Source organism: Camellia sinensis, chromosome 14 (genome assembly GCF_055761805.1).
Source record: "Camellia sinensis isolate YWXY chromosome 14, ASM5576180v1, whole genome shotgun sequence".
NCBI lineage: Eukaryota > Viridiplantae > Streptophyta > Magnoliopsida > Ericales > Theaceae > Camellia > Camellia sinensis.
This window is the reverse complement of record NC_138974.1, coordinates 110775902-110802883: the sequence shown is the minus strand read 5'-3', so window position 1 is coordinate 110802883 and position 26982 is coordinate 110775902. Positions and strand designations below refer to the sequence as shown.

At 38.1% G+C, this 26982-nt stretch overlaps 2 protein-coding genes across 10 annotated transcripts; one reads left to right on the top strand and one right to left on the bottom strand.

The window, feature by feature from the left end:
* The first annotated feature begins 59 nt into the window (after positions 1-59).
* LOC114286082 (topless-related protein 3) lies at positions 60-14229 on the top strand. Of its 9 annotated transcripts, XM_082907064.1 has the most exons (9): positions 71-519; positions 1483-1551; positions 2059-2286; positions 2553-2711; positions 3222-3396; positions 3509-3603; positions 12347-12381; positions 13194-13309; positions 13435-13758. In XM_082907064.1, the coding sequence occupies exons 5-9, from the start codon at positions 3274-3276 to the stop codon at positions 13456-13458; spliced, it is 393 nt and encodes a 130-aa protein (XP_082763190.1). In that variant the 5' UTR covers positions 71-519; positions 1483-1551; positions 2059-2286; positions 2553-2711; positions 3222-3273; the 3' UTR covers positions 13459-13758. The 9 variants fall into 9 exon arrangements, 6 of the variants coding, with proteins under 6 accessions (XP_082763189.1, XP_082763188.1, XP_082763195.1 ...); XM_082907063.1 differs by lacking the exon at positions 2059-2286 and having other exon boundaries at positions 60-519; XR_014351397.1 differs by lacking the exons at positions 1483-1551; positions 2059-2286 and adding an exon at positions 13940-14229 and having other exon boundaries at positions 61-519; positions 13435-13544.
* Positions 14230-17171: 2942 nt separating this feature from the next.
* LOC145807245 (uncharacterized) lies at positions 17172-19181 on the bottom strand. Its single transcript, XM_082905199.1, has 5 exons — positions 18649-19181; positions 18489-18552; positions 18000-18262; positions 17472-17523; positions 17172-17384 (listed from the first exon to the last, which is right to left on the bottom strand). The coding sequence occupies exons 1-5, from the start codon at positions 19179-19181 to the stop codon at positions 17172-17174; spliced, it is 1125 nt and encodes a 374-aa protein (XP_082761325.1).
* Positions 19182-26982: the final 7801 nt, after the last annotated feature.

Below are 26982 nucleotides of genomic sequence, written 5' to 3'. Positions count from 1 at the left end.
TAATTTTTAAAAATCATAAATAAATACAATGCGCAAATCATAGTCTGAAACTAACGTTTCAAACTCTATCAAACCGAACCTAACAATTTCCAACCAATCCCTCGTTTAACTCCGAGGCAAGATAATCTTCTCCAAGGCACAATCTATATTTTTTTAAAAAGAAAAAACTTTTTAGCACATTGGTATAATTATTAGTATATGAAATGAAAGTCTCTCTCCTCTTTCACTCATTCAGACTTCTTGTTATGTTAGCTAAGATCGATCAAAACGAACCTCTTCTTTTTCTCTATCGTCATCTCTACGAACCCTAGCTTTTCACTCTCTCTGTGCTTCGATCAAAGCTCACATTTTTAAACTTTGAGCATGGCTTCCGGATCATCGGGTCGTAACAACTCTGCTTCGAAAGGGTTTGATTTCGCCACCACCGATGACATTGTTTCCTCGTACGAGGACTACGACAATGAGGATAATTATAATGGAAAGCACTCCGATTCCGTGATCGGATCCAATTCTGCTAAGGTATTGTTCTCATATGCTCGCTATTTATTAGTTTGATTTTGAGTCGAAATTGTATTGTGTGATTGGTAATCTAGGGTTTTTGGATTTTGATTTGGATTAGTGAAATTATACTTTCTGTTTCATTTACTTGAATGGAGAAAACTCTTGTTGAATAACAATTAACATGGTATATCGTGGCAGAATTGGATCTGATCGTGAAGTCGGAGTGACTTCCATCAGAATTATCTTGATTTGTGACGGAAGATAGTATATGCCAGATTTCTGTTCATGGGGTTTGTTGTTCTAATATTTGTAGAGATAAAATCTTTAGTCTAACAGCAATTTTTTTAGAACACAACCAAATTAATTAACAACAATGCTAGGTAGCTCAAAATTTTGTGGCTCAAATGGTTCAAATCACTCAAAACGACGTCGTTTTGACAGATTTTGAGTGTAAAACGACGTCGTTTTGACAGATTTGAGCCATTTGAGCCACAAAATTTTGAGCTACCAAACATTTTCTATTAATTAATCGTTCAATGAAAATTTTGAATTTGCTATTTTTTTAGCTATCCTAAGGTAAACAGGCTTATATGTTTGTTTCTTTCAAATTTCCTTATTTAAACGGTTGCTTTTGAGAAAATATGATCCCAATGAACAAGAAAACAATCTGATCTGTGTCCAAAACAATCTGATATGATAAACAATATACAGAAATGCAATAATCAACTTAAAACTTGTGGTAAATAGTATCATATGTTTGTGGTTCAAAATTTGTTACTTTCTGTAGTAACATGAAAAATATATGCTATAATTCATGCATATGTTTATGCATACGAATTTGTTGATGTGGTTTATTTCCCCTTAAATCTAAGCGTGTGTTAGGGTTCTTTGGTCTTTGTTACTAATATGTCTAAATTTATCACAACGTTTTGGGTTTTAATTTGCCTATGACCTGTGTATGCATGTTGTATTTGTGATTAGCTTTGAAGAAAATGCAGTGGTCCCGAGAACAATGCAATGATGATAGATATAGAAACACGGAGTTATCAGGTCTATGTTCTACTCATGTTTACAAGCTTTGCTTTTTTGTCTTTATATTTTGTTTAGAGAGTCAACCGATAGTGCTGCTATTGATGTCACTCAGGTTGCCTTGTGAAATATCTAGACTTGTGAACCTATCAACCTGTAGGGAGGTTGGAAGTTGGATGATGATTCATGATTTAGGCTTCTGTGCCCTGATTTTTCTTTGCTTGAGGTGTTGAACGGTGGTCATATATATATTCAAAAAAAAAAAAAAAAAAATTCCAGTTGTTTATGGATAAATTTTACAGGACCCATGTTAGTGGACTATACTTGGATAAATTCTAATTTTCTTCAGCACAGTTTTTAATAATGTATTAACATCTAAGTGGATAATATACTATTAGTTTAATAATTTTCATTTCCTTTGCGTCCTCTCTTTATTTGGTTGTTGTCTTCACCCTTTTTGATGAGGCATATTTATTGCATCTGATTGTTTGAACACCCATAACTGGCTCAATTGATATTGTGTAGCAGCTTTTGGGAAGTGCTTGCGTGAATTGAGTGCTCTTAATATTGATGCACTTGGGCATTCCATTTGATTGAACATTGGGTTTTGTATTTTACTTTCAATATTCCTTTATATTTCCGTTGTGCAGTTTATATTGTTGTAATGGATTAGGGTGTTTTTGTTTCAATTTTCATCAGGGAGATAATGTACCCCCTCCTTTAACATTATTTGAAGCTACTGGTTTTCCTTAGTTGGTATTAATTCTTCATTTTAACATTGCATTTTTAATTCATAGTCACGTTTTTACATTCGAGAACCATATGAAAGCCTTTATATTCTCTCTCATTTATTATTGTTGATTTGAAACATTTAAAGTATTGAGAATTTCATGTGATTTCAAGTCTTGCTACACTTAGGGTAATATTGTTCCTAGTTTTATTTTTTCTACTTTAACCAAATAAGTGAGATTTGAAAAGTAACCTGTTATTTAGGAAATTAATTAATGTCCTTTGAATACCAGGGAAAATGAGCAGCCATCCAAGTATGGTGACACTAAAACAACTCGTAGCATAATGTTGATAGAGCTTAAAATACTTATAGAAGCAAATCCTCTTTTCCGCGAAAAGCTTGTTTTCCCTACTTTAAAGTCATCAAGATTGCGGACTCTGATCAATCAAAGGTAATGTTGGTTTCGTAATGTATGAGTAAGCAAATTACGATTATTTGATAATTTATTTATTGTGCTTTTATATGTCAGTTATATTAATTATTCATTTACATTGGAGTCAATTTTCTTTTTTCTTTTTTGATGCATCTGTCTTCCTGTTGGCTACCCTATTGAGGTGGCTATTTTGAGTCCACTTAATTGCTACCCAACTGTTTTCACGTGTAAATTCTTAAAAATCTAATCTACTTTTCTTTACAACAATGGTGATATTTTCTCAGTTGGTGGGTTGATATCTTTTACTTGCCATTTGTTTACAGATCTTTTAGCATACTCATTTCTTGTGTGTTTTTGGACTATAAATTCATTTCCATGCATTTATTTTGTGCTTATTTATGCCTGCGCTCAGTAAATTCCTGGACGCTCAATGTTTATTTTTCTTGTCATTCTTACAGATACTACTATAGAATTGTGATGTTCACTGGGTATGTTTGATATCTGAATCTGATTTTGTTGTCTATCCAGTCTGAATTGGTAGCACCAACTTTGTAAAAATCCTAGGCCAAACCCAGACATAATGACTTTGTTCACAGACCATACTTGCACACCTCCAAATGGGGCTCTTGCACCTACTTCTGTTTCTCATCCACCTGTTGGAGTTGCGAAGCCTACTGCTTATCTATCACTTGGAGCACATGGTGTACGATACCATTTGTCTTAGAAGTTTAATTTCTTCTCCTCTTCTTTCTAATTACATACATCTTTTTAGTAGTTTTACTGATGAATATCTTGTTTTTATTTGTTGTGTGTAGCCCTTTCTGCCTGCTGCAGCAACTGCTAATGCTAATGCCTTAGCAAGTTGGATGGTGAATGCTACTGCTTCTTCATCCGTTCAAGCGGCTGTTGTCACACCCCAAATCCGGGCATGACCGGCCGTGGCCCACAGGGACTTAGCCCAAGGCACACGTAAGCCTAAACACGAATCCAATCACATTGAACAACTGAACAATAGTCCAATAATAAATAACCAAAACTCAATCCAGACATGTCACAATTATAAACGGCAAAATCAACCGTAACCAAAAACCATCCAAACTTATGGGATATAAACAACCCACATATCAAAAATAATCCTAAATGAACTTCGATAAGAATAAATATAAATATGCACAAACTTGACATAACACTCTAAACTAAAGGAATGCCCTAGAGGTCCATGCAATTGAGTCCCCGCTACGCCATGAGTCCACTCTAAGTCCTTCTAACACCTGGAAGTGATAAAAGCTAAGTCAGCTGATAGCTCAGTGAGTAGCAACATGGATAGTAAATACAGTTTTGAAAACAGGGTTCAATTCCAAAATAAGTTATATATCACAGAAACTAGATTGGCATACAGTTTGGTAAATACAATCTGTTTCAAAAAGAAGGTTCCACAAATCAACACTTAAAATACTCATGTCTCGCAAGAACATGATAAACGACATTTTCCACTTAAAACAGATTATAACATGAACACCAATAATTTTCTGGGTACCAATAAAAACAAATAATCTGCCACACATTTCTCAGGCTATAAGCCCCGTTGGATCCAATACCGAACTAAGAGTCATCCTCAGGGTGGCACCTGGGCCTTTTCTCAAAGACGATCCGATTGAAGGTCACCTAGTTGTTTTTAAAGGTCTGTTCCTTACAATCGTTGAGCACTAGAGTCATCACGGCCCAACCCGGATCTGTTCCCTAGTGGCCAGAGTCACCACACACAGTGGAATAATTTCCCTGGACTAAATACACACATGGTCCCAATAATCAATACACATCAGTTTCGCAAAACATGGTAGTTCATCATTATAAACATGAGACCAAAACAAATAGTTTACAGTATGCCAAGTTCACACATGTTTCAGAAACAATTTGATTCAATTGATAATATAATAATTTATCAAAACAGTTTAGTCTTGAAACAACAATTTAATTTTCCAACAGTTCAGGGTAGGGGAACATTTATAAAAATACGTAGCATGAAACTACTCACCTGAAACGCAATAATATAATCCTCGAATAAAGTGTAAAAGTCCAACTAGTGGCTTGAACCAAGTATAAAAACTACGCGTCACAACTAATTTAAAAATACTAAAAAAAATAGGAACTAAGTAATCTCAAACTAAAGCGCACTAACACGGCTCAACCCAACTCACCGTTACTCTTAAATATTACCTAAGTTCATATTCTTTAAGGTCTAAAATCACCCAAGACATAGATTCCGATCGAAACTTAACTAAAAATAACTTTAAGATGAAACAGTGTTTTAAACAAGTTTTCCCAATCTATTCGCTAACTTTGAAAATTACAAAACCCACTCCACGCTATTCGAAAAATTCCAATAACCTCCAGATATAATCTAATATATCCTAAGTTTCAAACCCAATTGGTTTCACTTGATTTTCTTATCAAAATAATTTTCTACAATTTATATCCAAACAGGTTGTTTTCTGCAGCACTTTAAAGAAATTGACGGTTCTCTTAATATACACGAGCAATCAATGCAAGGCCAAAAACATACGAAACTAGTCTCGTAACCGGTTCTAATGACACTAATTTGATAATTTTTGGATTTATTCCCAAAGAGAACAACAATCCCGAATTTACTGTTTCGGACTGGTTTCCTGGACAGATTTGAATACCTCAATTTATATGGATTTCGACTCCCAAAAATTATGAAAAAATTCAGATATGCAATTCAATGTGTAATTGATCTACTGTAAAAATTTCAGATTAAAATTCATCCGTTTGATATGGTTTCTTGATTTTTAAAATTTGTGACTTTGTACAGAATTTTTGGACTGAAAATTACACCCAATCTTTACACATAAATTTAGCTCCTCAAGTTTCTTAATAGGATATCTATATACACAATACATAAACCTACAATCTCTCCATCAATGAACAAAATAATTATAGAATAAGGATGAAGAACAAAAAGAAGAGAAGAAAACCAAGGAGGGCTAACCTTTGATGATCACACAAAACACAACACACCCAAAAGTTCTTTGATTGCAACATCTTCTTCTTTTTTTTCCTTCTCTCTAACCCTCTCCCGTGGCTGCTGTTGTTGCCCTATGTGGTGAACAAATAATAGAGTAGGGTTCGTGTTTATTTTATTTTATACTAGTGGTGGGCACACATAGGTCAAATAAATAGATAAATATACAAAACATATGTATAAGTTACATGCAACTCAAATGGTAGGAGTCTTATATATTAACCTTGTGGTCTAGAGTTCAAGTCACCCCCTCCTCTCTCTCTCTTTTTATTTTTATTTTTATAATAAACCTTGTCTTTAAATTAAAGACTTTCACCATAAATTTATTTTAGGTTTAAAATTAATTAAAAGATCCTCCAATAATATTTAATTTGCACCTTAGAATTCACCACCAAAATATTTGAGATTGTAATATTATTATTTAATTATTTACTTAATTTTTATATTCGGGTTCTCACATTCTCCCCTCCTGAAAAAAAAGTTTCGTCCTCGAAACTAACCTGAGTAAATCATGAGAATAGATGTGGGTACTTCTCGCGCATCTCGTCCTCGCGTTCCCAAGTCGCCTCTTCAACTAGATGATTACGCCACAGTACCTTAACCAATTTAATGACCTTTGTATGCAACCTTTTCTCTTTCGAATCCAAAATCTGAATAGGTATCTCCTCATACAAAAAATCCTCTCTAATCTGAAGCGGCTCATAATCTATCACATGCGACAGACTGTGCACATATTTTCTCAGCATAGACACGTGAAACACATTATGCACTCCTGCCAACCTAGGGGGTAAAACAACACGGTACACAACCTCACTAACCTTCCCTAATACCTCAAATGGTCCAATGTATCTAGAACTCAACTTTCATTTATTTCCAACCCTGATGACTCCTTTCTATGGTGATACTTTCAAGAATACCATATCCCCCACATGAAACTCTAAGTCTCTCCTACGATGATCAGCATAACTTTTTTTTTTTTTTTTTTTTTTTTTTCTACTTTGAGCAGTCAATAATCTCTCTTTGATGGTGATAATTTTCTGTGTAGCATCCTCCACCAAATCAGGTCCCAACATTTGCCTTTCACCAACCTCATACCAACACAAAGGAGACCTACACTTCCTTCCATACAAAGCCTCATAAGGGGCTACTCCCAAACTAGAATGACAACTATTATTATGTGCAAACTCCATAAGCGGCAAATAATCATCCCAATTACCTCTCAACTCCAAAGCATAAGCCCTCAACATATCCTCAAGGGTTTGAATAGTCCTCTTTGATTGCCCATCTGTCTGAGGGTGATAAGTTGAACTAAAATTTAACCTAGTACCCATAGCTAACTGTAAGGCACCCCAAAACTTAGACACAAAACGAGGGTCCCGATCTGACACTATTGACACTGGTGCACCATGCAATCTAACAATCTCCTTCACATATAACTGTGCAAATTGAGCTAGAGAATAGGTCATCCGTACTGCAATAAAATGTGCTGACTTGGTTAATCTATCAACAACTACCCAAACTGCATCGTGATTACTACTAGTACGAGGTAATCCACACATGAAGTCCATGGTAACATGATCCCACTTCCACTCCAGTATAGGTAAGGGTTGTAGTTTCCCCGCAGGTTTCTAATATTCTACTTTAACTTGTTGACACACCAAACACTGAGCCACAAATTCTGCAATATCTCCCTTCATACCATTCCACCAAAAGTGTTCATAAAGATCCCGATACATCTTAGTACTTCCAAGATGAATGCTATAACTATAACTAGAACTATGTGCCTCCATCATAATCTCCTTCCGCAAATCACCACCAGCAGGAACACAAATTCGGCTATGGAATCTAAGTAACCCATCATCACTAACCACAAAGTCTACATGCTTACCCTCTGTCATCTCTCCTTTAATACGCTCACACTGGGGGTCAATCTCCTGAGCTAAATGAATCCGTTCTCTCAAGGTCAGCTGAACTTTCAATTGACTACAATAAGCCCTATCACCAGGCGTAACAACCCCAAGCCTCAAACGTCTCATGTCTTCCACCAAACAACTCTCAATAGACAAAGCAGCTACATTTCCAACTATAACCTTCCTACTCAAGGCATCTGCAACCACATTTGCCTTCCCCGGATGACATAATATATTCACATCGAAATCTTTTAGTAACTCAAGCCATCTTCTTTGCCTCAAATTTAGTTCCTCCTGTGTGAAAATATACTTCAAACTCTTATGGTCAGTGTAAATCTCACATGACTCTCCATACAAATAATGTCGCCAGATCTTAAGAGCGAAAATCACTATTGCTAACTCCAAGTCGTGCGTAGGATAATTTCTCTCATGTACTTTCAACTTTCATGACGCATAAGCAATCACCTTCCTATGCTGTATGAGCACACATCCTAAACCCTATCATGAAACATCACTATAAATCACAAAACCACCACCATCAGTAGATAAGGCAAGGATTGGAGCTGATGTTAACCTCTGTTTAAGCTCTTTGAAGTTACACTCACAATCATCATTCCACTCAAACTTTACCCCTTTCCTAGTGAGATTGGTAAGTAGCAAGCAATACAAAAGAATCCTTCCACAAACTGTTTGTAATATCCAGCAAACCCTAGAAAGCTACGTACCTCTATCACAGAAGTAGGTCGTGGCCAATCAACGATTTTCTACCACCTTTGTGCTATCCAGAAATACCCCATCTTTACTTACCACATGACCCAAAAATGATACAATGCTCAACCAAAATTCACACTTCTTAAATTTTGCATACAGTCTCTTCTCCCTAAGGATCTAAAATACTACCCTCAAATGCTGCTCATGCTCCTCCTTACTCCTCGAATAAATTAGGATGTTATCAATAAACACTACCACAAATTTATCCAGTTGGGGTTTAAATACTCTGTTCATTAAATCCATGAATGTGGCTGGTGCATTTGTGAGACCAAAAGGCATTACCAAGAACTCATAATGCCCATAACGGGTTCTAAAAGCTGTCTTAGGAACATCCTCATCCCTTACTTTCAACTGGTGATAGCCTAACCTCAAGTCAATCTTAGAGAATACTTGAACTCCCTACAATTGGTCAAATAGGTCATCAATACGTGGCAAAGGATACATATTCTTCACTTTGACTTTGTTTGGTTCTCTATAATCAATACACAACCTCATAGACCCATCATTCTTCTTCACAAACAACACAGGTGCTCCCCAAGGTAAAACACTAGGCTTAATTAAACATTTGTCTAACAACTCCTATAACTGAGTTTGTAACTCCTTTAACTCCAATGGTGCCATTCTATAGGGTGCTTTAGAGATAGGTGTTGTATTAGGGGTCAAGTCAACGGAAAATTCGACCTCACGGTCTGGAGGAAGACCAGGTAGATCCTTTAGAAAAACATCAACACATCACTTACTACAGGAAACTCCTCTAACTTCTACTCTGGCTGTTCGATACTCACCACACAAGCTAAATAATCATGACACCCTTTACTTAACATTCGATTAGCCTAAAGGGAAGAAGTAAAACAGATAGAAGACCGTTTCCTATCCCCCTGAAAGAAAAACTCAAGTTGGCCTGGCATAGCAAAAACTACCCTCTTTCTAAAACAATCAATAGATGCATGATGCTTCGTTAACCAATCCATCCCCAAAATCACATCAAAATCCTTCATCTCTAAAGAAGTCAAATCCACTAGAAAAATCCAACCATCCATCTTTATCTCACAAGATCTACAAACATCTCCCAATACTACTGATTCTCGTAATGAAGTAGACAAGGTAATACATGCATCCAAAGGCACACAAGGAATAGACAATCCATGTAGAAATCTAGATGCTAACTCTTAACCTTCAAACTGAAATCAAGAACGATTCAACACAAGCTTAAACAAAACTAACTTAACCAAACACTACTAAGTACTATAGGGACTCGGACCTCGTCTAAATGATGAAATGCAAGGTATGTAACTCGATAAATTATAGCTCTGATACCACAATTGTCACACCCCAAATCCGGGCTTGACCGGCCGTGGCCCACAGGGACTTAGCCCAAGGCACACGTAAGCCTAAACATGAATCCAATCACATTGAACAACTGAACAATAGTCCAATAATAAATAACCAAAACTCAATCCAGACATGTCACAATTATAAACGGCAAAATCAACCGTAACCAAAAACCATCCAAACTTATGGGATATAAACAACCCACATATCAAAAATAATCCTAAATGAACTTCGATAAGAATAAATATAAATATGCACAAACTTGACATAACACTCTAAACTAAAGGAATGCCCTAGAGGTCCATGCAATTGAGTTCCCGCTACGCCATGAGTCCACTCTAAGTCCTTCTAACACCTGGAAGTGATAAAAACTAAGTCAGCTGATAGCTCAGTGAGTAGCAACATGGATAGTAAATACAGTTTTGAAAACAGGGTTCAATTCCAAAATAAGTTATATATCACAGAAACTAGATTGGCATACAGTTTGGTAAATACAATCTGTTTCAAAAAGAAGGTTCCACAAATCAACACTTAAAATACTCATGTCTCGCAAGAACATGATAAACGACATTTTCCACTTAAAACAGATTATAACATGAACACCAATAATTTTCTGGGTACCAATAAAAACAAATAATCTGCCACACATTTCTCAGGCTATAAGCCCCGTTGGATCCAATACCGAACTAAGAGTCATCCTCAGGGTGGCACCTGGGCCTTTTCTCAAAGACGATCCGATTGAAGGTCACCTAGTTGTTTTTAAAGGTCTGTTCCTTACAATCGTTGAGCACTAGAGTCATCACGGCCCAACCCGGATCTGTTCCCTAGTGGCCAGAGTCACCACACACAGTGGAATAATTTCCCTGGACTAAATACACACATGGTCCCAATAATCAATACACATCAGTTTCGCAAAACATGGTAGTTCATCATTATAAACATGAGACCAAAACAAATAGTTTACAGTATGCCAAGTTCACACATGTTTCAGAAACAATTTGATTCAATTGATAATATAATAATTTATCAAAACAGTTTAGTCTTGAAACAACAATTTAATTTTCCAACAGTTCAGGGTAGGGGAACATTTATAAAAATACGTAGCATGAAACTACTCACCTGAAACGCAATAATATAATCCTCGAATAAAGTGTAAAAGTCCAACTAGTGGCTTGAACCAAGTATAAAAACTACGCGTCACAACTAATTTAAAAATACTAAAAAAAATAGGAACTAAGTAATCTCAAACTAAAGCGCACTAACACGGCTCAACCCAACTCACCGTTACTCTTAAATATTACCTAAGTTCATATTCTTTAAGGTCTAAAATCACCCAAGACATAGATTCCGATCGAAACTTAACTAAAAATAACTTTAAGATGAAACAGTGTTTTAAACAAGTTTTCCCAATCTATTCGCTAACTTTGAAAATTACAAAACCCACTCCACGCTATTCGAAAAATTCCAATAACCTCCAGATATAATCTAATATATCCTAAGTTTCAAACCCAATTGGTTTCACTTGATTTTCTTATCAAAATAATTTTCTACAATTTATTATATCCAAACAGGTTGTTTTCTGCAGCACTTTAAAGAAATTGACGGTTCTCTTAATATACACGAGCAATCAATGCAAGGCCAAAAACATACGAAACTAGTCTCGTAACCGGTTCTAATGACACTAATTTGATAATTTTTGGATTTATACCCAAAGAGAACTACAATCCCGAATTTACTGTTTCGGACTGGTTTCCTGGACAGATTTGAATACCTCAATTTATATGGATTTCGACTCCCAAAAATTATGAAAAAATTCAGATATGCAATTCAATGTGTAATTGATCTACTGTAAAAATTTCAGATTAAAATTCATCCGTTTGATATGGTTTCTTGATTTTTAAAATTTGTGACTTTGTACAGAATTTTTGGACTGAAAATTACACCCAATCTTTACACATAAATTTAGCTCCTCAAGTTTCTTAATAGGATATCTATATACACAATACATAAACCTACAACCTCTCCATCAATGAACAAAATAATTATAGAATAAGGATGAAGAACAAAAAGAAGAGAAGAAAACCAAGGAGGGCTAACCTTTGATGATCACACATAACACAACACACCCAAAAGTTCTTTGATTGCAACATCTTCTTCTTTTTTTTCCTTCTCTCTAACCCTCTCCCGTGGCTGCTGTTGTTGCCCTATGTGGTGAACAAATAATAGAGTAGGGTTCGTGTTTATTTTATTTTATACTAGTGGTGGGCACACATAGGTCAAATAAATAGATAAATATACAAAACATATGTATAAGTTACATGCAACTCAAATGGTAGGAGTCTTATATATTAACCTTGTGGTCTAGAGTTCAAGTCACCCCCTCCTCTCTCTCTCTTTTTATTTTTATTTTTATAATAAACCTTGTCTCTAAATTAAAGACTTTCACCATAAATTTATTTTAGGTTTAAAATTAATTAAAAGATCCTCCAATAATATTTAATTTGCACCTTAGAATTCACCACCAAAATATTTGAGATTGTAATATTATTATTTAATTATTTACTTAATTTTTATATTCGGGTTCTCACAGCTGTTGTTACTGCATCTTCCTTGCCTGTTCCACCAAGTCAAGGTTAGAGTTTTACTTCAACTGGACTTGGCACTAAAGTACTTGTCTTATTTTGGAAAATTTTATTTTACCTGAAAAAAGAGGTTACTTTTGTGGAAATTTGCTTATATGAACTTTTCTCATAAGCCTCTTTATGCAACATTTGCGGAAAAAAGTGTCTTTTGTAAATGATTTTTAATTGTTAAGAACTACAATTTTTACTTATTGTTAATTTCTTTCTCATTTTTTTTTTTTTTTTGGGATGGGTGGGAGATGTCTTGATATCCATTACGATGGTTTCCTAATCATGGAGGCAACCTGAATATTCCCATGGAAAGAACTATTGAGAAGCTTATAATTTATTGTTTGCACCATATGGGAATATTTAGATGCTATGTAACATTTGCAAAAAGCAGTGCAATCTCTTAACGGCTTTTAACTGTTAAGACCTACATTTTTTACTCACTGTTAATTTTATTTCTTTCTCAGTTTTTTCTTTCCTTTTTTTGGGTGGGATGGGAGGTTTTAAGAGTTTTTTGATATTCATTATTTTGGTTTTCTAATCATAGAGGCAACCTAAATACTCCCATCCCATGGAAAAGAACTATTGAGAAGCTTATAATTTCTTGCTTGCATCTTATAGGAATATTGTAGATGCTATGCTGGTGGACTGTTTGGTGTGTACTTTGCTCTGCTGCAACAGGTGGCAGCATAAGAGATATTCACTTGATAGCATGACCTTTCATCCTCTATATTTGATCCTTGCTGTCAACTTTTGCTTATGCGTATCTTAGTGACTATTTTTTTTGAAGTGATTCACTTATTCTTTTGAACAGGTTCAATCTTGAAACGTCCAATAACACCACTAGCCACTCTGGTTATGGTTGATTATCAGAGCACTGATCATGAACAATTAATGAAATGTCTGCGGCCAGCACAATCCGTTGAAGAGGTAATATTGAAGGGTTACTGTCCTTATATGCTTTTGTTTGTGATGTCTATTTGTCGTTGTGCTAACTATTTCCCAGGCGTTCCTCTTACTAATGAATTCGTTTCTAATGGTGCTCTTTTAAATAGTTGGTTCTGCTACTGGTGAAATAACGCTCTGGGAAGTGGGGATGCGAGATAAATTGGTTTCAAAGCCATTCAAGATATGGGACATCACAAATTGTTCTATGCCGCTTTAGGTTCCTTTTCATCTCTTTGTGCTGCTTCATTTTTATTACTTTCCTGTTCTTTAAAAAAAAAAAACCTTGTTGCTTGTTATCTTAGCGTTCTATGATGTGATATATACCTATGATATGAGATATTTATGTAGGTTGTAAACAGCATGTATAAATTAATTGTGACCAAATTTTTCTTGCTTGATTTGGAGACATTTATAATACTAATCTTCAACTAGCTGTTGTCAAATATTAATTTTTTAAAAAAAAAAAATCCCATTTGGAAAGTTGCGATCAAAGTGATAATTTGGAAAAAGAAGTCTCCAATGATGCTAACATGCAGGAACCCTGATCTTTGTGTGTTGGACATTTATAATACGAATCTTCTGTAGGTTGTTGAGTTTGCCCTGGCTTTGCAGGAAGCTGGGTGCTTTTCTGTTATTCTGAAATGTGTGCTTGCACTTGGTGGTGGTGGTGGTGCTGCTGTGCTATAACATCTGTTCTTCGAATCTTTACCATTGGTATTGGGGCAGGGACATTCTGTAGTGGCCAAGTTAATTAGTTCTTTAGCTTTCTATAGTACTCCTAATAATGAATTAGACTTGACTGGCTTGTGTTGTGTATAATCTTTTTACTTTCATTTGTACATATAATTTGCTATTTGACTTTGTAATTTGCTTTTCAAGTACTAAAATGAGCATTTTAATGATATCGTGTGTTCATATATTGAGTTTACTCATATAATAAACTTTGAGTTTGCTCTCTCTCTCTCTCTCTATATATATATATATATATATACACATTAAAAATAACCTTCTACGACATATAAAATTATGTCATGAAAAGTGTAATGATTTATGACATGCAATAAAATGCCATAAAAGATTATCTACGGCATACAAAGTATGTCATAAATATATTTAAAATGATCTTCTACGGCATACAAAATTATGTCGTGAAAAGTGAAGATTTATGATATGCAAGAAAATGTCGTAAAATATTATATACGGCATATGAAGTATGCCATAAATATATTAAAAATAACCTTTTACGACATGAAAAATTATGTCATGGAAAGTATGATGATTTATGGCATGACAAAAATGTCGTAAAAAATTATATATGACATACAAAATGTTATTAATGTTTAATTTATTACTTTTTACAATTTTGCCTGCATGTCGTAAATGATGCTCAACTTTTCACGGCATGTCATATAACGGTATTTGTGTGCATGTCACGGAGGAGTTTTTACGGCATACATTGTAAATCATAAAAATTCAATTTTGTTGTAGTGTTTACATCTGAAAAATTCTTTAACACCAAATCAGTGTAGAAGCTGAACAAAAAATTGAAGGCAAGTAACAAGGATAAATACATGTAATCACAATTATTTTAATTTTAGATAGTTATAAAAGGTACTCAAAATTATATTCAAAAAAACAATTCAACTTTTATATAGTAAAATCTACATTTTGAATAAATTTCAACCACATATTACTTTTCTAAATCAATTCATCACCCAAATTATTTGCTATATTTTTTTTAAAAATAATACTCACTTTTTCAAAAGCTAAGAAAATAATACTCTGATTGAGCTCATCATCATCCTTATTATTGTCATGTTTACCACCTCTATTAACCACTATGCAACTCCATTCTAGTTTTTGATCTTTGCAAATATAAAAAGATGATATTGGGAAAATACAAAAGTACGGTTATAATTATAAAGAGTTAAAAATAGAAAATGGAAAAAGGCATGATTTTAGTTTTTCATTGATGAAGTCTTGAAATTGAGAAAGATGAAGTTGTCATTGATGCTTGCTGGAGTTCTTCAAAGCTCTGATTCCATGAAAAAGAAATAGATACTGATACTAATTTTTTTTTTTTTTTTTGATCAACAAAAAAACTTTATTGATGAAAAAGCAAAATACATGTAAAATTACATCAACAAAGTAGGGAAGTGCAGAAAGCATCATAACTAACCTTAACGATCCCAACTAGGTTGCCACTGCAAAGAAAGCACAATCATATGTTAGCACTTAACCCAAAATTGGTGGGAAACCAATAAAAAACATCCAAAGAAGAACTGAACAACAAAACAAGCACAACAACAAAGAGGTACATCAATCAGCAGTAGCATGAGATCAGTGAGTAATATGGCATGTGCAGACAATCTGTCAGTGAAACTCCATTCAAATCAATAACCACAACAAAACCACAAATAACCGTCTATTCAGTAATCAGCAGAGTAGTAACAGGTGATAACAACTGGTGATGACAAATAGTTCACCTAACCAAGCATCTGATGAGCCAATTGGTGGTGACGTGCAGAAATCATTGCAGCATCTCAGTACTTGACACCTCCACTGCTTCACCCATACAGCAAAACCAATGCACAAGCAGCTCCAAATCATTGAGACTCTAGCTAACTTTTAACAGCCACCAAGGCTTGCATTTGATTAGAACCATCATTCCAAAATTACCACTACGCAGCAGCCCCAAATTTGGTTAAAACCATCAGACCAGTAGTTGACCTGCTATAAAAACCAGCAGCAGAAAACTATTTGATAAAAACCAGCAGCCTGCATACTCATACAGACAGCTGCAGAACTCCCAGCATCTTACACAGATAGACAGCTACATACTTCCCCAGCAAACCACTGAAGGCTGCTGATGTTGCACCTATTAACCCAGGCCCCTTCTAACTAGAATAGAAATCCCACAAAAACAGAACCAAAAACTAACAGCTGCTGCTGAGCATAACATTCTAATAAAACAAATCAACCACCAACAGCCAACAAAGAGTCTTATACCTCAGTACACCTAGGTTCTTTCTACCCAAAACATCATCTCATCCCAAGTCTCACCCAGCCAACAACCTTATAAACAAAAATCTAACCTTAGACCAATCCTTTACCACAAAACGGCAACAACATCACACAACACCAAAAACTTCCATATCTGATACAAAAACTTCACCTAAACAGAACAGCAAAAAAACAACCAGCATAGCAGACCAACACCAGCACCAGATCAGCAATTCAATTTCCTTGTATCAAAACAGAACAGCCAAAAAAAAAAAAAAAAAACCACCAGCACCAGCATACTTAGCAGCAATTCAGCATCCTTATGTCCCAATTTCTATACACAGTTGCAGAGCTGCTTCAGGTTATATAACACATCGTGCATCGAGTAATTAAACTCTTTCAAGGAGAAAACAACCCACAGAGCAACTTTGATTTTTACTAGGTTAGCCAAATCATTCAAAGTTGGTTGTGCTTCATTAAATATGCACTCATTCCTGAGTTTCTACACTGACCACATTACTGCCAATGGTATCATCTTCCAGATCTCCTTTACCTTTTTCTTCATTTTTGGACCTAACCAGCAGTGAAGTACTGCCTCCACTGAACCAGGAATAGCCCAACTCAAGTTCCACCAAGTCACAATACTGGCCCATATTCTCCAGATCTTAGGACAGTGAAGGAGGACATGGTTTAAAGACTCCACCTCAGATTTACAAAACACACACAGTGCACTAGCATTAGAATTCAATACTCCAATCCTTTGTAAAAACTCAGAGGACTTAATCTTACCTCTCCAAGCCAACCAGCTCAGAAACTGTACTTTGGAAGGGGCTAAATTATTCTAAATGCTTTTAGTGACTGTGATAGTTGGTCCTTTACATGCTACCACCCACTTCCAGATTGATGACACATTAAAGACTTCAGAAGGGTGCGCTAACCAAGAGAAATAGTCTTCAACCCCTTCATTTAGTCTAGGAGCACTCTGTGACAAATCATTAAGTTTCAACGTTTCCTCCTCTTCCCAAGCAATAAGAGGCCTTCTAAAGGCAATATTCTAATTTGTACCCACTCCTTTGCTATTCAAATACTCAAACAGAGTGCCATCCTTTTCACCTGACAAGAAGAATAATCTGGGAAATACCTCACTCAGACTTTGATTATTAATCCACCTACCAATCAAGAACCGCACTCTTCTACCATTTCCAACAATTACCTTAAAATTTTGCTAAAAGAAATCTCGCAAGTCAGGATTTTCTGTAGCCACTGATAGTACACCCTGCCACAAATTAGATATGGACATTGACTCTCCTAAAAATGGGCTCCATCTGCCACCCAAACCTCCATACTTACTGCACACCACTTGTTTCCACAAAGCTGAATCCTCTTTGCTATATCTCCACCACCACTTAATTAAAAGGCACTCATTAACTTGACTTAGATTTCTCACACCTAGCCCACCTTGATTTTTGCTTAGACAAATCTCCTTCCACCTAACTAGGTGCACTTTTTTTTTTTTGGGATTTCAGAGCCTCCCCAAAGAAAATTGGCTTGAATTTTGTCTAGTGATTTTGCAATACCCACTGGCAGCTTGAAGATGGATAAGAAATAGACTGGCAAGCTAGTCAAAACAGACTTTATCAGTGTTAATCTTCTTGCAAAAGACAGATACCTTCTCTTCCATGAAGCTAGCTTATTCTTGAACTTATCCACTATTGGTTTCCATGAACTCTTTTTTCTTGGATTTGCTTCTAATGGAAGTCCCAGATAGTTCATTGGCAGCTTTTGATTGAGGCAGTTAAGTTTCTTTGCAAAGACCTTCACTAGGTCATCCTGAATACCCACCCCACACACTTTGCTTTTATGAAAATTTATTTTAAGTCCTGACATCACCTCAAAGCATCTTAAAATCCTTTTCATAGCAACAATTTCCTCCTATTCAGCTTCACAAAATATAATAGTATCATCAGCAAATTGCAAGTGTGATAATTTCAACTCATTTGGCCCTACTGTGACTGCTCTAATCAAACCCTCTTCTTTTGGTCTTTCCATAAGTATATTAAGGCCCTCTGCTACAATGTTAAAAAGGAAAGGTAAAAGTGGGTCACCTTGCCTAAGGCCTTTCATGGGGGGAAAACTCTGAAGTAGGTGATCCATTTACTAGTACTGAAATTCTAGTTGTAGATCTGCACGTCTTTATCCATCCCACCCATTTCTCACCAAAACTAAAATTGGCCATCATTGAATACAAAAACTCCCAATTTACTAAGTCATATGCCTTTTTAAAGTCCAATTTTAGGATGATTCCTTTCTTTTTTAACCTTCTCCACCAATCCACCACTTCATTGGCAATCAGAACTCCATCTAGAATGTATCTTCCACTTAAAAATGCCGTTTGTACTTCACTAATGATCTTGGGTAAGACCTGCCTCAACCTTTTTGATAAGACTTTGGCAATTATTTCATACATGGAGCTAACCAAACTGATTGGCCTACAGTCACTTAGACCCACTGGTTTTTCCTTCTTAGGAATTAAGGTAATATATGAACTATTCACTCTTTTGGCCAACTTACCATTGGAGTGGAACTCATACATCATTTGCACAATCTCCCCTTTCATGATGTCCCAGCAATTTTGGATACACTTTAGATTAAAACCATCCGGCCCCGGAGCTTTGTTACCATCGCAGTCTTTGATTGCTTCCCAGATTTCATCCTCTAAAAAATCTGCCTCCAAAAATTCAGTTGAATCTGTTTGACTATGTGAGGCAAAAACACGTGACAACTTTGGTTTACACCTCCATCCTTCAGTGAGCAACTGACTGAAATGATTTACCACAGCCTGTTTAATCATCCCAGGTTGATCATGCAGTACTCCATGCTCATTAACTGAGTTCAATAAGTTTTTTCACTGGCTTTTACTTTCCATTATATGAAACAACCTGGTATTTTTATCCTCATTTTCAGCCCAAACCATTTTAGATTTTTGATGCCACAACTGTAGACGTCCCCGAACGCCCCGGGAGGGTGAGTCCCGTTCTGTTCATTTTGGGGTTACTACAGTTCAGACTCTCAAATCGTTACGGTTCTTAATCTTGAACCAAAGAGTCCAAATCTGGCAAATCGTTTTGAGAAACAGATTTTTGAAAAGAAGTGCCAAACATGGACTGCTTTGCCAGATACAAAGTCGCCACCTAAATATTTTTTATGGGGAAATTTAGGAAACCCTGACTCGGTGCCGAAGGCCACATGTCCGTCATCACCAGAGTTGCCTCGGCTCAGGAGTTAGGGTACGATTGGGGAAGGTCAGCTATGAGCACCCCCTCTCGCCCGATCCAAAGATCGGCCTCTACTAACCGTGATATCCGTTTTTGAAAACATTATGTGTTCTTATTCCATTTATTAGCCTAGAATTACTACGTTATGCGCACAGCAAACAAGTATAGACTAGATTGCCTAATTTGGAAACAAGCATTGCATATCTGTTTGTTTTGGAAAAATGTTTTGGAATTTGCTACTCGCAAGTAGGCTAAAATACGGATTTCAACGAGTTTTTCCAACTCAAACAATCAAACCTTCACCCATAGGCATTCAAATAGTTTATAACACATAAGCATCTAGCCACATGGTAAGCATACTGTCATGATAGCACTCACACGCATGCGATGATTCTAAAGCGAAAATAGTTACATCGTACTCCGTGCCAAAACAATAATCTGGTTAGCAAACATGCGTGATCCTAGTTCATGTTAAATTGCCTAATGCAGCACATACAGGATGCAATTAGATAGGCTCGGCTAACCTAAACATGGTATGTGAAATGCTACAACTATCACGTATTCAATTTGAAATTGAAGTACAAATGCAGTTAGCGTGATGCGCCGAGCCCGGTGCATGCAAGGCAAATGTATGAATGCACGCATGCATTGCATAAGGTATGCTAAATTTAAAGATGCCCTAGTCTACCATCAAAAGCGGGTAAATAAAAGGGAAGAAAGACTTGGGGTTGGAAGACATACACCCACTCACGCACACTTATTACACAATTGCCCTCACTCGGAGGGTACAAATAAATATTACAGTCCGAATAACAAATACATTAATTATTACAGAATTTCTAATTAATAGAAAGAATGCAAAAAAAAAGGAGGAAGGTGGCCACAGCCTCCGCCTCGGGATGCGCGAATGATGCATGCTCGAAACCCGGCTCGCCTGGAAAGCCCGTACCATACCACTGCCGCCTCTGTTTATACTGCCCTGTCTCTCTGAAAATTGCCAAAGCCCTAGGACAGGTTCCTTGCATGCTGCAGAATACCACCGGCTGGAGGAAACTCCCACCGGCCAAATGTAATTTCCATCGGCTGCTGTTGGAGTTATCGGCCATTCACACATGGCCGGTCGGCATTGGATGCTGCCGGTCGGCAGAAGATTCCTGCAGAGGACAGTTTTGATAGCAACAGAAGACAGACAGTATATGGCATGGGATTTCAGGCACATGTGAGCACGGTCATGTTTCCCATCATGCTTTGAACTCAGGGAAGCATGGCCCTCGATCCTCGAGCCATCAATGGTGCATGATAGCCCAAGAGATCAAGCTTGTCACTTGATGTAAAAATGCATGCAATCACACAAATGAGGACCAAGACCCTATCATACCGAAGTCAAGGGCCCCGATGACCGAGAGTCAAGGCACATTTCATCACTTATAGTATGAATGCTCCTTAACCCTCACACTTGGTTTGACACCCCAAACCAAGTAATGCAATGCATGTTATGCAAACAATGACTCAAAGGTACAACATGGGATTAAAATACAAAGCATGCCAAATGCTATGCAACTAATATGGCAAGTATGCAATGCTAGGCATACAAGATGCTAATGCGATGCAAACATGGACAACCTAAGCAATAGGATCAACATATTACAACACTTGATGAAGCAAATATGCAATGGACATGAGACAAGCATACAAGAGGGCCTTAAACCATAAAGGGGAAGACCTTGATCCACCCCAAAACAGTGGCCAAAAGTGTCCAAAATGGTGGACAAACATTCATACCAACAAGCAAACCAATGGACCTAAAACTAAGGCACAAAAGGGGGCACTTCACTTCCACCAACATGACCACTCATGGCATGAATTGGACAAGCCAAAACAGAAACTTAGCAAGTAAAAATAGACCCCAAAACCCACTAATATGGTAGCTAAAGTGGCCCCAAAGAGATGTATGCACCGAAGCTCATTTCTAGACATAAGAGGGCACACCCTCAAGGTATGAAAGAGGTCACACATGCACACATATAAACATGATTTATGGACTGAAATATGGTCCTAAATGATGCCAAATCATGAGGATGGTCATAGCTACGCATGCTAGAGGTCAATATGCTCAAAGCTTACAAGCCAAAACACAAAGAGGTGACACCAAACAAGGCAAGCATGACTGAAATAAATGGCCAACAGACCTTAAACATGGTAAAATAATGCCAACACCTTCATGGGACTAAGCCCACACATGCAAGAATCATGGCCTAAACATGAGATGCATTTCTAAGCCAAATAGGGGGATGTAAAGCAAGTATGTTAAGCATGCAAAGGGGCACAAATCCGACCAAAAACAGAGATTACATATGACCTAAAAACACCCAAAAACCTCTGAAAAAGGGCCAAAACCAATCAAGCATGCATGTTACCCTTTAAGCCAAAATGCAAGGAAATAAGACAATGAAGGGAGAGGGGTGTCCCTCCCCTATGCAAGACTTCAAACCATCTTTCTCACCACTGAAAATCCACTGGTTTTCAGTGGTGAAAAGACCAAAACACTCAAGCAAACAAGGCCTTACCAAGGAGGCAACAAAAGAGGCCAAATAAGGCCTAAGAGGGTGAGTTTGAACTCAAATCACAAAAGACCCTTAATGAAAGTTCTTAAGCATGAAAATATAAGCCTTTTTTATGTTATGCACAAAAACTAAATCAGCAAGCAAGATAGGTAAAAGACTAGTGCAAGTTTGGAGAAACTAAAGCAAAGTGCTCACCCTTGAAGCACACCCCAAGAACAGCCAATGCAGCCCTCTTCTTTTGATCAAAAACAGCCCAAAAACTCAAGAATCAACCCTCAAAGTCCCTCAATCTCGGAGCAAGGTGTAATAGTGTGTGTATTAGTGCAAAAGTAAGGTAAAAACACACTTTTAGGCCAAGAAACACACACAAGGGAGGAGAGAGAGGGAAATATAGAGAGAGGGTGTATCTACATGTATAAGCTCTGGTTTTGCCTTCAAACTTTCTAACCTAGAACAAGGAGAAGACCTCTCCTCTTATAGAAGTCCCTCTTGCAAAGCTTACACAACAAGCTTGCTTAGAGGGAAATCTCTCCATACACGTGTATGGAGGGAAGCAGAGTTGGCACAAAATATCTACATAAAGTAGATGAACAGTAGTCGGCTACTCCAAATTGCCATTTTGACAAAATTTAGTGCCGACCGGCAACAAATAGTGCCGACCGGCAAAATAGATTGCCGACGGAAACAAAACACAGCCGGTGGCCTGTGGCCATGGCCGGTGATGTGTGGGGATGCCTCACAAGGCATTCCCTCCCCCTCCAAGGCAAAACACAAGTGTTTGGTGCAAAACCAGACACTAAACAGTCGAGTTCGGAGATCCTGAGGCAAGGCGCGTAGCCGAGACCTCCGGGAACTCCAAACGAACACAAACAAGGATGATCACCGGGTGTTCAAACGGTGACGTCCAAGTCTTAAGGACGGTCAAAAATGGGGTGTCTACAGTTGCCCCTCTTTGACAGAACTCGAAAGTCATAACAATGACGGGAGTGAATGTCAAAGCCCAGAGATGACCCATTTTTGACAAGGCCGAAGACTTAGACAAACATGCAAGACAGACAAGGTATGCACCCGAAGGCAGGGGCAAAACGCAAGACAATGCACAAGGCCAAACATAACTTATGATCATGCAAAGAAAGTTGTAACGAAGCACACATCCGACAATTTTAAGCTAGCATACACCGAACTACACTACAATGCAGAAGGGATGTAAGAGAATTATGTAATTCTCAATACGTCTCACTCGGAGGATACAATACCTGTGCGGCTCGTCTGGTTATACCAGCCTCAAATGAACCGTACATACAATATCGTGCCTGCAAAGAAAACAAACTTAACAGGTACAATATCGTTAACAACATGCATAATAGTGTACTCGAAATGCGTGACAACGCAAAGCAAATGGGGAGCATAACAATGCTGTGAAGGTACAGATATGTAAGTGGAGCGTGCGGTCTATGCAGGCAATGAATTTGATCACAAGCATGCGGTCTACGCAAGCAATGAAATTGGACATAAGAATGCGGTCTACGCAAGTAGAACATGCGGTCTACGCAAGTAATGAATTTAACAAACATGCGGTCTACGCAAGTAATGAAATCGATTACAAACATGCGGTCTACGCAAGTAATGTAATTAACATGCGGTCTACGCAAGTAATGAAATTGTTTACAAACATGCGGTCTACGCAGGTAATGTAATTAACATACGGTCTACGCAAGTAATGAAATTGATTACAAACATGCGGTCTACGCAGGTAATGTAATTAACATGCGGTCTACGCAAGTAATGAAATTGATTACAAACATGCGGTCTATGCAGGTAATGTAATTAACATGCGGTCTACGCAAGTAATGAAATTGATTACAAACATGCGGTCTACGCAGGTAATGTAATTAACATGCGGTCTACGCAAGTAATGAAATTGATTACAAACATGCGGTCTACGCAGGTAATGTAATTAACATGCAGTCTACGCAAGCAAAGAAATTGATTACAAACATGCGATTTACGCAGGTAATGTAATTAACATGCGGTCTACGCAAGTAAAGAAAGTGATTACAAACATGCGGTCTACACAGGTAATGTATTTAACAGAACTTGAACATATGTGAGTGAGAACATATCATTCATAATGCAGGGATGTAAAACACTGTAACACAGCATAATTGAAGCGATTTGTGGGAATCCTCAAGACATGAAAAGGATACGGGAAGGAACGTTCTTACGTATCGAGCATCATTGGCAGAAGTTGTGGCCTGAGGTCGACTCGAAGGTCCATGTTTCAAAAGTGTGCTTCCCCGCAGGGTCTCAAGTAATGAAGGTGCCAAACCATGCCGTTGACCCGAGCAAAGGCATAGAAGGTGCGTTGACCGCAAGGGGAGTTTTGCTGGTATCCATTTCGACACTTGGCTACCCTGTCATTCTATGTTTTACTTTCCTTTTTACTGGTAGTTTAAGCACATTGCACTGCCTCGGGCAGGTTTTATTCTTTCTCAAAATTACACATTTTACAAAGCACGCGACGGGAATGAAACAACCATTTTGTTCAAACGATGTTGTATTTGTAAACTTTCTATGCATCGCATCGCAAGGTATCACACCACAATGTGAACGAAATTGAACTTATTCTGAACACGGAGTATTTGCATCGTAATAATCAGGTAGTGAACCGACTTACAACTCGATAAGCAAATGTACAAAGGCATGATATGACCAAACAAGTGTGAGTACAACTCGATAAACAAATCAAAAGCTCAAAGAGAGTGAAATACAACTCGATAAGCAAATGTACAATAACCCGATAAGCAGACAGGTGTGACTCCGCAAGAATCGATCACTGGGGGAGGGATTGGAGGTGGTGGAATTCCCCAATCCCTAGCATAAACAGCTCAGGGAACCAGGAGAAAGCCTATCGGCCAGGGGTAAAGGCCATCGACCACAAGGAATGGCCATCGGCCAGAAATTCATTCGGCTGGCAAAAGGTAATGGCCGGTCGGCATAATATTTTGCCGGCCGGCTATTAATGAGGGGAATCACCAGAATGTTGACACCCGTCCTCCACCCAACCTTATCTCCTACAAAAGACCCCAACTTCGTAGTTTTTCTCAATTCCACACTGATTTGCTCTGATGGAAGAGTTTCTTGCCCAAAATCTCACAGCTTGGATTGCTAGCTTGGATGGCTCGGAAAAGTTGAATTTTCGGGGTTTCGGCATAAATGCACTATTCACTCTAGGTCGTACCCCGCTGCACCTCCCGTTTCTCCACACCGCGGCAAGGTTTTGGAATCCGGTGACGCATGTCTTCAGCTTCGCTGAGCAAGAGATATGTCTTACCTTTGAAGATTTCCGAGCCTTAATGGAGTCCGAGCACGACGAGGAGCTCCTGCCCCAACTTAATTTTGGCCATGCCCAATCCTTAGGGTGAATGTGTGGACTCAGCATGCGTGACGCTCGGTCTCTGATTTGTGACGGGATGCTGGACATTCCGAGTTTGACCGATCGGTTTTCTGATGCTGGTGATCGCAACAACCATCACTGGCAAGGCTTCCGGCGACATGCCCTCTGTTTGTGCATGCTATCTCATTTTCTATTCGTCTCAGGCTCTGGAGGGTCTAGTGTCCGGCTGATTGAGGTTGCCCAAGGCTTGAAGGAGGGCAAGAGCTGTATCGCCATGACTTTGGCTGAGACGTTGATGGGCTTAGACGCCTTTTATTGTCGTGAGACGACTAGGTTAGCAGGGAGTCCACTACTACTACAGGTAATGTTTCCCACCCAATCTCGTATATGTATTTGCTCACATCACTCGGCCCTCAAGCTCGGTCTTTTCTCACAAAGCCCTATTCTCACTTTTCTCTCCTCGTACATCTCTCTATTCTTTGCTCTCTCATTTTTCATCCCTCCCCAGGTATGGTTGATGGACAAACTGCAGGTTGTGGACTCTTGCCCAGCATATTCAGCTCGCGGCTACTTCTTCCGGCACCGTCTAGTCAATGCCTTGGATGAGGGATGGTGGTTCGCTTGGATGTGCCGCTTGTCCGCAGACCGTATTGCTTGGCGGTGTCCTTGGCTGAGCTTTCCGGCAATGAGTTACAATATGCCCCGGCAGACTGGGATTCAATTGGTTGGTCTCACTCACTGTGTATTCTACTTCCCATTCCGGATTCGACGCCAATTTGGCCATGATCAGACTTGCCCGCCAGAGGGGATAGAGTATCCTGCTGCATTCCCAGTCCGAGGCGCACAGCTTGCTTGGCAGGCCACCGCGTGGAGGATGAGAGAACTCCTGGCCCCCGCCCTTACTTTCAGTTGCACCTTGTCTGACGAGTGCGTGGATTGGCTCAATGAAGAGGCACAGATTGGGCCCAGCTTGGCATTAGAGGCTTCGACCAGCTCTGGGAGGGGGCGCAGGAGCACCTGACTTGACTATGCCCCAGATTTATTGCTTTATTAGTACTTTCAAGTTTTCTTTATGGATGTAATAAAAAGCAACTTCGATTGTATGCAATAGCAGGAGAACTCTGTTTTGAAATCAATGAAATTGAAGGTTGTGGTACTGAAAATTTTCGCTTTGGTCCAAAAATGGTCAAAGTTGTGAAAAGATTATTTGAACAAAGTCAGCTTTTATTAAAACTTCTCGAAATCATTTTCGATGTGGATCAGAACTGGACACGCCTGAGATCTGTCGCTGAGATGCACAACCCCAGATCCCTGCAACTGGAAAGTTGCCCCTAGTCTGAAGAGCATCGCAGCACTGCACAGCAACGGAAAGTTGTCCCTAGTCTGAAGAGTACTGCACCCGAGATTCCAATGGAT

Coding starts and splice junctions, on each gene's coding strand:
- LOC114286082 (XM_082907063.1), top strand. CDS start 3,274: ATGACTTTGTTCACAGACCATACTTGCACACCTCCAAATGGGGCTCTT. Junction 3,397..3,508: donor TATCACTTGGAGCACATGGT/GTACGATACCAT, acceptor TGTTGTGTGTAG/CCCTTTCTGCCTGCTGCAGC. Junction 12,382..13,193: donor GCCTGTTCCACCAAGTCAAG/GTTAGAGTTTTA, acceptor TCTTTTGAACAG/GTTCAATCTTGAAACGTCCA.
- LOC145807245 (XM_082905199.1), bottom strand. CDS start 19,181: ATGATTAAACAGGCTGTGGTAAATCATTTCAGTCAGTTGCTCACTGAA. Junction 18,263..18,488: donor CAACTAGAATTTCAGTACTA/GTAAATGGATCA, acceptor GAAGCTGAATAG/GAGGAAATTGTTGCTATGAA. Junction 17,524..17,999: donor CTAGCTTCATGGAAGAGAAG/GTATCTGTCTTT, acceptor TGGAAATGGTAG/AAGAGTGCGGTTCTTGATTG.